The 11,304-nt window shown below is 35.9% G+C and overlaps 1 protein-coding gene across 2 annotated transcripts; it reads right to left on the bottom strand.

Moving 5' to 3' along the window:
- Positions 1-58: 58 nt before the first annotated feature.
- Positions 59-8,274, bottom strand: LOC134844534 (uncharacterized). 2 transcript variants are annotated; one of them, XM_063861259.1, is made up of 5 exons: positions 6,414-8,274; positions 4,539-4,577; positions 3,853-4,084; positions 962-1,156; positions 59-639 (listed from the first exon to the last, which is right to left on the bottom strand). In XM_063861259.1, the coding sequence occupies exons 1-5, from the start codon at positions 7,323-7,325 to the stop codon at positions 407-409; spliced, it is 1,611 nt and encodes a 536-aa protein (XP_063717329.1). In that variant the 5' UTR covers positions 7,326-8,274; the 3' UTR covers positions 59-406. The 2 variants fall into 2 exon arrangements, with proteins under 2 accessions (XP_063717329.1, XP_063717330.1); XM_063861260.1 differs by lacking the exon at positions 4,539-4,577.
- Positions 8,275-11,304: the final 3,030 nt, after the last annotated feature.

Genomic DNA, 11,304 nt, shown 5'->3' on the forward strand with positions numbered 1-11,304 from the left:
TCACTGTATATTTGTTTAGAATTAGCGTGATTTGGGACTACTCTATCAAAAACGAATGTTAACAGAAGCGAGGATATTAAATTATTAGTTTGAATTTCAGCACATGGAAAAGGATCGACTTTATGTAACAAAAATAAATACAAGCTTTCAGCGGTACAAGAAATCAATTTTAAATGCAAATGCGATATTTTTACAAAACCAAGGTAACCCTGAGATTCGCTATCGTTTCTTTCCAGCCACTTCGATCAACTTTAAGGCATGGGTTCGGTTCATCTGCTCCGCAGTACTAATAACATAGGTCAATCCATTTATGAATCCAACAAGGGCGTCTATTTTTCGAAATGCGTTGGTTAGGTTTTTGTCACTGCTGCTTGTTTTTTTCAGAAGAGCATTACAATTTTAAAAATTATGCATTCGTGGTGGCGGACGCAGTTCGTGACCTGGGCGTGTTCATTTTCTCGCTAATCGGTTTTCGCATGAGGAACGCGTGCTCTGTGAATGCCTTGTGGTCGTTCTCGTAGTCTAGATGGACGAAGGCCACCTCCACCTCCGAGAGCAGCTCCAGCTTGTTCTGCAGAGACTCCCCGATGTCATGAGCTTCTCGCAGACTCATATTCTCATCCAATGTCACGTGCACGTCTGAATGTAAAAAAAAACATTGCACAACACCAAGGAAAGATGAAAAACTGAAAATTGTATCACGAAATATTATTTCGAAACAACTCATTGGACTAAAATTGCAAGTTGAGATTCAACATGAGACTCAAGTTGAGGCGAAAGAAGAGAAAAAATTAGCATGAAGAAGCACGGAACACTTGCCCCAAAAATCGACGCTCTCAAATGAATTACATTGCATGATACTTAACAGAGGCGAAACAAACGAGCTCCTCAATTTTGCAATATTTACTCCCGATTGCAGCCAAGATCTGAAATATTAGAACTATGCAGAATAGCAACCCACCTGTTAGGAATCCGGACCCGAGATGGAATGCCCTGACTGTGTCGATGTTTCGGATCTTGGTGTCGTGGTAGAGGGAGAGCCAGGTAATCTTGGCTAAGACGGAGGGCGGGGCTGTCTTCCCCGTGATGACTTTGATCTGGTCCGAGCCAGTCTTCCACCAATTGTAGCAGATGTAGAACGAGATCAGAATAGCACCTGAAAAATCAAACATCGTCATAGAAAATTCATTAAAAATTACTAGAAACCTAGAAAAAGGTAGGCCATGGAGAAACGGTAGAAGAACTCTAAAAAAGAGGCTTACCAAATGGAGGTGTAGGGTTTTCCGTTATGCTTATTTTGGTGAATACGCACGGTTCTTAAAAGTCTGTTACAATTTTTCTATTTCAAGAATTCAATTTTTTTGATGTCCACTAGTGGGCAAAATTAAGTTAAGAATTTAAACAAACTTTTGGATCAGCTGTTAGCAAAATAATCACAGAAGCGAAGAGGAGCTTCGCAACACTTGCAATGCAAAAAAAAACACATAGCGCTACAAAATAGTGACAAGGAAAAAGACAAAAATAAAATTTTCTGAACAATTAAATTGGAAAAAGTTACTTGAAAAACTAACTTGACAAATGTTGAAAAATTACAGCGATAAAACTTCATATTTGTATCAGATGAAGTTCATAAATAGCCCTTAAAAAATGGAAATCATTAAACGAGCGGCAACAAAGGCGACAAACTTTGAATCGAAACCTGTTGAGCTGAAAACAAAACTGTTGTCATAAAAATTGCAATAAATTTAAGAAAGTTTTTACGACCCATCCAAACTGAAACATATTCCCAAACGGATATATTTTGCTACGTGGTAAATTTACAAATTTGTGAAGTTTCTGATATAAAAAAACTGTTTAAATTAGAACAAAAGCCGTGCTTTAAAAAGTAAACCAATAAAAACCCTATCAGCTAAAAAAGGGCGTTTAAAAAAACGGAACCTGAACCATTATAAACTGGGACGAAAACCATGAACGCAAAAAAAATGAGACGTTTTTAAAAATAATTTTAATCTAAAACGGGTTTGAACTAATTACTAGCTAAGTTTTAGTACTTTGATTTGAACTTTCAAGAAATTGAGCAAGTCAGATGAAAGATCCTCTAGAAGTGATCCTCTAAAATTGAAGATCTTGTGGACAAAGTTGTTTACGGGAAAAAATAAAGTCTAGAACCCGATTGCAATACCCTTGCTTAGGGTAATCAGCTATCCTTTATAATAACTTTATCGCTCTTCAAATTCAAACAGTTTTGCCAGTTTATTCAGGGTCTGAAAACGCCAGTCATCACAATCTGAAGGATGAAACTGTAAAAGATCCAAAATTATGAAAGTTGTCACACTTTTATCAACTGACTGTTATAGCTGAACTCACTTTTTATTCCAATTCTTAGTAAAAAAAATTCACGCAGTTAAGTAGTGAAAAAATTCACGCTGTTAAAACTTCTTGCAGATGGTAATAACTAGCATTTTCAGACCCCAAAAAACTAGTGATCCCTTGAATCCAGGGGCTGATTCAGGAGGGGGTTCGTAAGCCCCCTCCCCTCGGGGATTCGACCCCTTGCCGGCCCAAAAGATCCCCCCTTTGGTACTTTTTACGAATCCGTTTTTGGCTGACCGACCCTAAATATTTTCTAAGGGCGCCAATATATACTAATTTTGAGGGTTTTTAGTCAAAATTTTCCAAAAAGGGTCCAAAAACGGCTTTTTTTGACCAGCGCAAATTTTTTTAAGTCAAAATAGTGTCCTTGATGTGTTCTGAGAGCGCTCGGAAAATAAGTTTGACCAACCTAAAAAAAGGTCGACAAAATTTTCAAAAACTTCTTGAAAATCTACCCTACTCGAGAAAATCCTAGATCCGCCCCTGCAAGAATCCAACTACCGAAAATTTCATAGAGGGTAGTTGAGATAACTTGCTCACGGCCGATGTAACAAGTTTGCTGAAATTTTGTCCAAAATGATAGTTGAAGTTAGACATTTAAGCGAGTATATAACTTAATTTTGTCCACCAGTGTAGATAACTGAGTGTATACAAGTAAGTTTTGGGCAAAATATGAAATTTTATATTCACGTAGCTCAACATCGTGAAAATTGTTGATCCCAACAAAATATACATCTATCTTTTACGTTGTGTCAATACCTCCGCTCAATTACGCATTGTTTAAGCGCATTGTTTAACTGAGGTATTTTTTGAGTACTTTTATCGGTGAAATAGGGTGTTTCAGATAAACCCGCTCAAAATAAACCAGAAATTTTCATTTAGTAATTGTCAATTGAGCTGAGGTACAGAAATTTTGTAACAAGAACTTAAGATTCTTTTATTGACAGCAATACTGTACAGACAAATCAAGTTTAAGCCTATCTAATTGTTTGTTAAGAACACAGTTCAAAATTCAAACAACCTCAGATCTTTATTATTACTTAAGATAAGTATATTTTGTAATCTACCTCCCAGACCAAAAATCATGACATACATTTCATTGCCAATCGTAGATGGTAAACTCAAGAATTTGAAAGCTAGCTTTTCAGGATAGCCGGTTAGTTTGCAAGTAGCAAGTTTGACAGTTAGTAAAGCAAAGAAAAATAAGTAAAACATATGAAGACGAATTTTTATCCATTTTTCCCCCAAGTTTATTTTAACATGATTGACTCATCGGTAAAAACATGCTTCAAAAGTCTCGATTTAACAATCATTTGTATGATTAGAATCAAAAAGTAAAAAAAAACTCAGATTTCGCAATATGAAGAATTCAGCCCATATCTTAAATTCGTGACGTGGTCGGAGGAACCACGAAATGAAACCGAAGCTGAGACTGCAGAACCAAAAAAAGTGCAACTGCCAATTTTCGTTTGAACTGACCAATGGGATCGACGACCTTCAAGAATGTGAACTGTGAGGCGACCCATCCACAGGCGAGAGCGAATGAGTTGCCTATGATGTCGTTGAAGTGGTCTGTGGCCAGTGTCCGGGTGGATGGAGAGTGGATCCTCCTGCAGTAGAGGAACAGCAGCAGCTTCATCACTACCGTCACAAACACCATGATCTTAGATATCAAGTCCACGTGCGGGTCCGCGCTCCACGTGATGATTTGCTGAAACAGACAATTACAGCGATTTAATTGTTTCAGTTGTAGCTCTATACCAGGTTGATCTCAACAATTAGGACATATTAATGATGAGTTCAGATAGTTTGGAAGCACAGTTCGACTGAGCACTTCTCTTCAAGATTCTCATTTTCAATTTTGATAAATTCCAATAACAGCGCCTTGAAAATTGCTTTCACTTTTGTTCAGAAAATAATTTGTTCTTGTACTATTTAATTTAACTATCTTTGAGTTAATAGTAATACCTATTTTAAAAATCTCATCGATAAATTAGTGTTCATACATGGTGCTTGAAAATGGTATCGAAACTAAGTGCCCAGTCAAAGACTAGCCACTTTTCCGTTTATTTTAGAAATCAATTCGTTTGAATGCATGAATTTCACCTGGTCCATCATGACTATCACTTTCAGTCTTAAGTTGAACTCAGTCGAACTGAACTCACCCACTGGTAGTCGGGGTAAATCTCACCACACGCTAGTTGCTACAACATAATTTTAAAAACAAATATTACAACTCGTTGTGTTCTTCCTAAAAACTGGAGTGCAGCCAGTATTTAGACAGCCGCGTATTCATACTGGTCAGTATTTAGACAAATACTGTATGAACCAATCAGAATCGAGAAAAAACATAAATAATCCAAAATAAATAATAATTATTTATTAATTTCTTCTTTGTCTCGATTCTCATTGGTTGAAACAGTATTTGTCTAAATACTGACCAGTATGAATACGCGGCTGTCTAAATACTGACATGTAACCCTAAAAACTCCATTTCTATCCCTCATCACATTTAAAATTGACATTTCTATCCCTTCTTGTTCCCACTACTATTTGAAAGAATATTGCACGTTTAGCCACCCTGAAGATTTCGTCTCATATTTACTAGGGACTTTTATGCGTAATATATGATGCACGAAATGTGTGTTGAAGAACATGGAAAAACTGAAGCCTACAGTGGGTTTTTATTCGCAACTTCAGGTAACTTCAAATTAGATCAAAATTCAGTCGTGATATGTAAGAAATTTCAACACAGAGGCTATGCTGCATGCACCACTTCACAAACGAAAGCGAGAAAAGACAAAAAGCAGCTCTATAAAGTGAAATAAAAAGGTTAAAAAAAGCACAGAATAATGCTGATGTGTCGAATTCGATCCTCCGACATCGCGATAAAGAGTCTCACCTCCTCGCATCGGCGTCATGGTCATTTGGAAGTTTAATAATAATAAAAAATAATAATAATAATAATAATAATAATAATAATAATAATAATCATAATAATAATAATAATCATAATAATAATAATAATAATCATAATTATAATAATAATAATAATAATAATAATAATAATAATCATAATAATAATAAATTGTTTTCATATCAAAGATTATTCAACAGACATTTGTCAATTTACATAATTCTGATATGCAAGGATATCAAAAGGTCCGATAAGCTTAGTCAGGTGATGCCTTAAATTTGCTAAAACTAATCAATAAAAACGCAGCTAAAGCTGCTAAAAAAATTGCCAATGCTATGCAGCAAAATTGCCACCAAATATAAACAAAACTGCAGCCAAATGCTGCATTGAATCTCAGGTCAGTAGATTAGGAACCTCACGCCCTTTCCTCTATGCCACATTTCCTTGACCAACGGCAAACAATAGCCACTAATAAAGCAGAGAACAAATGCTATGAAATTTCTACCAAAATTGTTGTGCCACCATCAATAAAAAAAAATTTTATTTCGCTGGGAAATCTGAAAAGAAAACATTTCCTAAATAGATACTAGAAGCTTTTGAAAAGTAAACACAGTAAATCGTTGAAATTTTTGCAAGAAAATTTGAATTTTTGTCGCTTTGGTTTAAGACACGGTGGTTTCTCCAGTGAATTTCTATAGGTTCCAATATTCATAGGTTCCAAAATAAAAAATCAGTCGCATAAGTTCCAAAATTTATCTTCTTGAATTCTGATTGGTTGAAATTTGAGCCTACCAAAGGGTAGGACTCTATACGAAATTTAGAGCCGGTTATCGCCACGAAGCGGCGACGCGCGCGTAGCGCGCCCACCAGCGACCTTAAACCGAGACTCGGCTAATTTAGTCTTTTGACCAATTGAAAAGATTTGGAACTTATGCGACTGCTTTTTTATTTTGGAACCTATGGGACTGATTTTTTATTTTGGAACCTATGAATACGCACCGTTTCTCCGTTTAAAATTTAATGTGCTAGCCGCACAATAAATTAAATGTTGATTCACTAAATGGTAATCACTATACGCATAATTGAATGATGTTTTAAGCTTTAATTTTGAATATCTAATAACCTGTAAGGACTGGATCTGAACTTGTAGCGACGCCAGACCCATCACGACTGAAATGATAATAATAGCGGCCGGCTCCAACCTCGTTCTTCCGAACGGGTACGAGTAGAAGTTCGTTCTCTTAGCTGCTCTTGTCGTGTAAAATATAACTGCTCCCGAGACCAAATCTACTACACTGTCCACAAGACTGGAGAGAATGGCCATAGAACCTGAGAGATAGGATGCTATTAACTTAGCTATCATCAGTATTACATTAGCCACGAATGATAACTTAGCTGCAACTGCTATAGCTTTATTTGATTCTTTCAATGCTTCGGCCGCGTCGTCTTTGCTTACCGAGATGGAGTTTTCCGCATCTTCAATTGACTCGATAAAATCATCCTGCTTTGAGTAAAACTTTTTAAGTTTTCGTTTCACCTTTCCCGAGTTCCGTTTCTCTAGCTCGCTTCTGTACTCGGCTTGTATATTTTTGAATGAGTTAAACGCCACAGTTCGTTTGAGGTAGATTTCGGTATCTTGCTCGTCTACAACCGCGTAATAGGGGTTCGTAACTGAATTCACGTGACTCTTTTCAAGGTCATTGGAAATTAAAGAAACTACACAATCTGAGTTGTTATTGTTTACACCATTCATTAGCTTCGTGTCGAGTTTCAGAGGCGGCGGCCGCTCTTTGTGGTACTTGACTTTCTGATTAATGTGTTCTTCGTCGTTGTTATCTCCTATTAGTTCAGCAATAGAATCCCTGTCGCTTTTGTCAAGCGTTGAGCTGTCTGAGTTACGATTGTTGTTGTCGTTGCTGCTCAAAACTCCCGGCGGTTCAAGTGGGCTTGAAGTTAAGTTCGGATCTAGATAGGAGTCGCGACTGGGCTCTGAATCATTATTCAATGTATCGCCCAAAGCCTGACGTTCATCCATTTTTGAACTAATCAGCGAATTTTAGCGCAGAAAAATTGGATGACGCCAAAAAGCTTAGTTGATAATTTTATTGGTTTCAGTTGCCTTCTAAGTAAATAAAATAGTCAATGAAGCAACTTGCAAAAACGTTTCTGATTTTTGCCTGTTCAATTCGATAAAACAACACTTTTGAGGTTAATATGCCAATCACAGTAAACTCTGAGGTAATCTTTTTCATAGGCTAGCTGATCAATTTAAATAACCAAATCAACCGGCTTAATTTCAGATATTTTCTATCTTTAAACGAAGAGTACTCATCCGAGACGGCTTATTGATGCTTCAAAGTAAAATGAGTTGCCATAAATATCAGATCAGAAATACCTCGAGGTCCTCGCTGCGATTAAAAATTGGGTTTCTGCGCAGCAGTTGCGACGTGAACTAGATTGCTTTCTCGGCCCGATTTCAAGGTTCTAAGCGGTTTGAAGGTCCATCTAGAAGAATTACAAGATACCTATAGAAGAGATGTCAAAAGCTAAAGAGCTTCTAGTATCTGTCCACTGGTATTATAAGTCTGTTACCAAGAGAAGGTGATTTTTGTGACAATGTGAGCAGATTCTGCCGAAAGATTGTTTGAATTAGTGATTAGGATTCCCGCTAAAAGAGTCCAAGATTGAATATAATTTGTGTGACCTGTAAGACAGCAGAAGTATATGATTGAGCTCAAAGATATGTTCGAACATTACCACAGCTAGTTTGGGGTTGCTTCATAATGAACATCCACCGGTCGCCTAAGTTTTGGTCAGATGAAAGCATCGCTTTATCGTATCTACCTCGCTCGCTGCGACGCAGAAGTAATTTCACGCTTATTTGGGTCTGGTATTTAACAGACTTTTGGTTAAATTAAGAATCAAATGCTATACTGGTATCATATCTGAAAATAAACACAAAATGATCAAATTATATAAACTGCTTGATATCCAATATTCAGCATGCTTTGAAGCAAATTTTATATTACACGTTACTTTGAAAAAATAATGACTGTAAGAGCAAAATTGTTTAAAACGTCGAGCTGCAATTAAGCTTATGATGCTGCAGATACTTTAATACACGCTTTGAAAAACCTTCTCGAATATCTACACAGAGGCGAAGTAGAGCTTCGCACCACTTGCGACAACCATAGCATTGCAAGCAAGCGGACGAAAAATGAAACGAACGCCACTAACGCAAAAACTGAAATTGTGTCGACGAGCCAAAAATACAGGGTGGCAATGGCATCCAAAAAATTAACCGCACTGATAAATGAATGACTGGCACAGTTAACTTTCGAAATTAGCGTCAACTATTCAAATTACCTGAAAAAAATCCTGATCCTAATTTTAAGGATTTAGTGAAAAAGTGCGGCAAGGTTTTTTGTAACTGTGATTAACTTGCTGGTACTGAAAGATTACGCCTCGCGCTGATACCATGGCCACTCAGAATTACAAAAAAATTCATATTTTTTTGCCTCGAATGATGTTCAATTTGAAAAAAAAGTGGCAATACCATCGCTGGCGTAAATAAGCATTCAAAAACATTAAGCGAGCGGCAACTTAACCGACAAAAATTCAGCAAACAGCTTCCCATTAGGTCGAAAACGATTTTTTTGTCACCGAAACTTTTAAACTAATCAGCTGAGCTGAAACTCTTTGTACTGAGCTGATGATTTTTATTCTTTTGTGTAAAATTGAGTCATTAAACTAAACAAAGAAACAACAAAAAACCACAAGCAAATTAAGCATTTCAGCGAATAAAAAACATAAAATATACAAAATCAAGGCCAGTCATTTCAAAAAAATTCGGGCGTAAAGTCCGCGATGGCAAACTAAGCCGACAAATAAGACAAACAATAGACAATTTTTTGAAACGGAGTAATTGAAGTTTCTAAAACCAGGTGTCAGCCGGATTCGAATCGAGCCCCTTTGCCGTGTTATGCTTAGTCGTTACCTTTTTTCCAAATGAGTCGGAGAAGCCAAGAAAAATGAACCGATTTGATACGCTTGCTAATTGGAAGCTTGAAGGAGAAATCCTGACAGACAGTTTAATTTTATTAAGAACAAGCTAATGAACTATAAACAAAAAACTCCGATATTTAACTGAAAAATCAAAACTGCCAAATTATGAATTACTAATTGAACTTAATTACTTCAAATTTCGAATTTGAAAGAAAAAAATGGCCTCAAAGCCCTTTGAATTTCACGAACAATTAATGATCGACACTTCTTTGGTACAACTAACCCAATTTGAGAAAATTGGGAACTCTGTATATAAAACTCCAAAACATCCGATCACATTTTTCGTGACATTCATACTTCTGCTGTTCGGTAGTGGATTTTGCTTTCCTTTTAACAAAAGAAATGAACTGAACTTAAAAAGAAATCAGAAGTCGAACCGCAAAAAAAAATAAATTTGAGCCGGCTTTCCTTTTCCTTTTACCAAAAGAAATAGTGGATTTTGCTTTCCTTTTAACAAAAAAAATGAACTGAACTTTAAAAGGAATCAAAAGTCAAACCGCGAAAAATCAAACATGAGCGTGAACACATTTTTGAGAAAACAAAACAAAAAAATCAGCCACACCATATAGAAGTATTCCTTACGTTCATGACTGCTGAACAAGAAATTACATAAAATCGGATCTATTTAGATTAAAAATTACAGGAAAGAAACAAAATGAATTTCAATTTTAGTAAAAACATCTCAGTCTGAAGAAAATTCATGCTGTGCAAACCAAGCCGGAAAAACAAAGCAGACAAAAAATGAACCGATAACAATCGAAAATATAGTGATGTAAAAAACGGCTATAACTTAGAAAATTTAAAATGGACAGAAGTTTCTAAAATTACCAGCCCATGAGGTTAAATATCTAAGCTGCAAAACTTCTTAAGATCAATATCAAATATGCCAGTATCAGTATAGCCAACAGTGTTGTTGTAGCAACTACAGACAAAATAACTGCAAAATTCACCTGGAAAAATTCTTGCAGAGTTCACATCTTGAAACAAACGAAACAAAAACCTAAATACGTCGAAAGCGCTCAACTGCCCTTTCCATATTAAAAAAAAACATTTGAAATTATTTCAACAGCAAAATCACTGTACTCATAAATTAGTTTCCTGCTTAACTTTGTTCTTTATTTTCATTAGCCCGTACCGAACATCACTGCCATCAATAGTTTAATACAGCGTAATTAATTTCAAAAACTTAGTTTAAAAAAACTTAGTTTTCTTAATTTTCTGCAAAGTTTCAAAAAAATCATTAAAATGGTCAATTTGAGCAATAATAATAGGATAGAGGATGATTATAACCAGACATCACCCCACCAAGGAGTCGAAATGTTTGAAAAGTAATTTTTGAAATTTAAAACTTATAATGGAACTAAGATGATTTGAGCTTCCAAATTGGGAGGCCAGATTTGCCACCACTGAGAGCAACCCGCTATAAGGTTTGGAATTTGAAAATTTTGAAACAAAATTTCAGAAAATTTTTGTAAAATCACCAAAAGCGTCATATCACGGAGAACAATTGGACTTGAGCAGTCACATTTTAATGCATGATTTGCAACGCCTGAGAGTAACCTGACATCGCCCCACTATAGAGTTGGGAAAATCAAATTTTGTGAAACTTTTTATATCTGCGTTTTTTTTGAAAACTTATGGAAAAAATCAAAAAGAACGTCATATCTCGGAAACTACAAAAAATTGAGCCATCATATTTGGAGGCAAGATTTGCAACGCCTGATTGTTTATTGACAGTGACTCACTTTAGGTTTCGGAAAAACGTGTGAAGTTTTTTTAATCTAAGTTCTTTGAAAATTTTGAAAAAGTCATATCTCGTTAACTAATAGGATTTGGGAATTCATATTTGGAGGCCAAATTCAAACCCCTGGGGTACATTGATAGAATCCTACAAGCGGGTCGCTCATTTCAAACGGTGTGATATAAACAATGAATTCAAAAAGGAAAGT

Source organism: Symsagittifera roscoffensis, chromosome 4 (assembly GCF_963678635.1).
Source record: "Symsagittifera roscoffensis chromosome 4, txSymRosc1.1, whole genome shotgun sequence".
Lineage (NCBI taxonomy): Eukaryota > Metazoa > Xenacoelomorpha > Acoela > Convolutidae > Symsagittifera > Symsagittifera roscoffensis.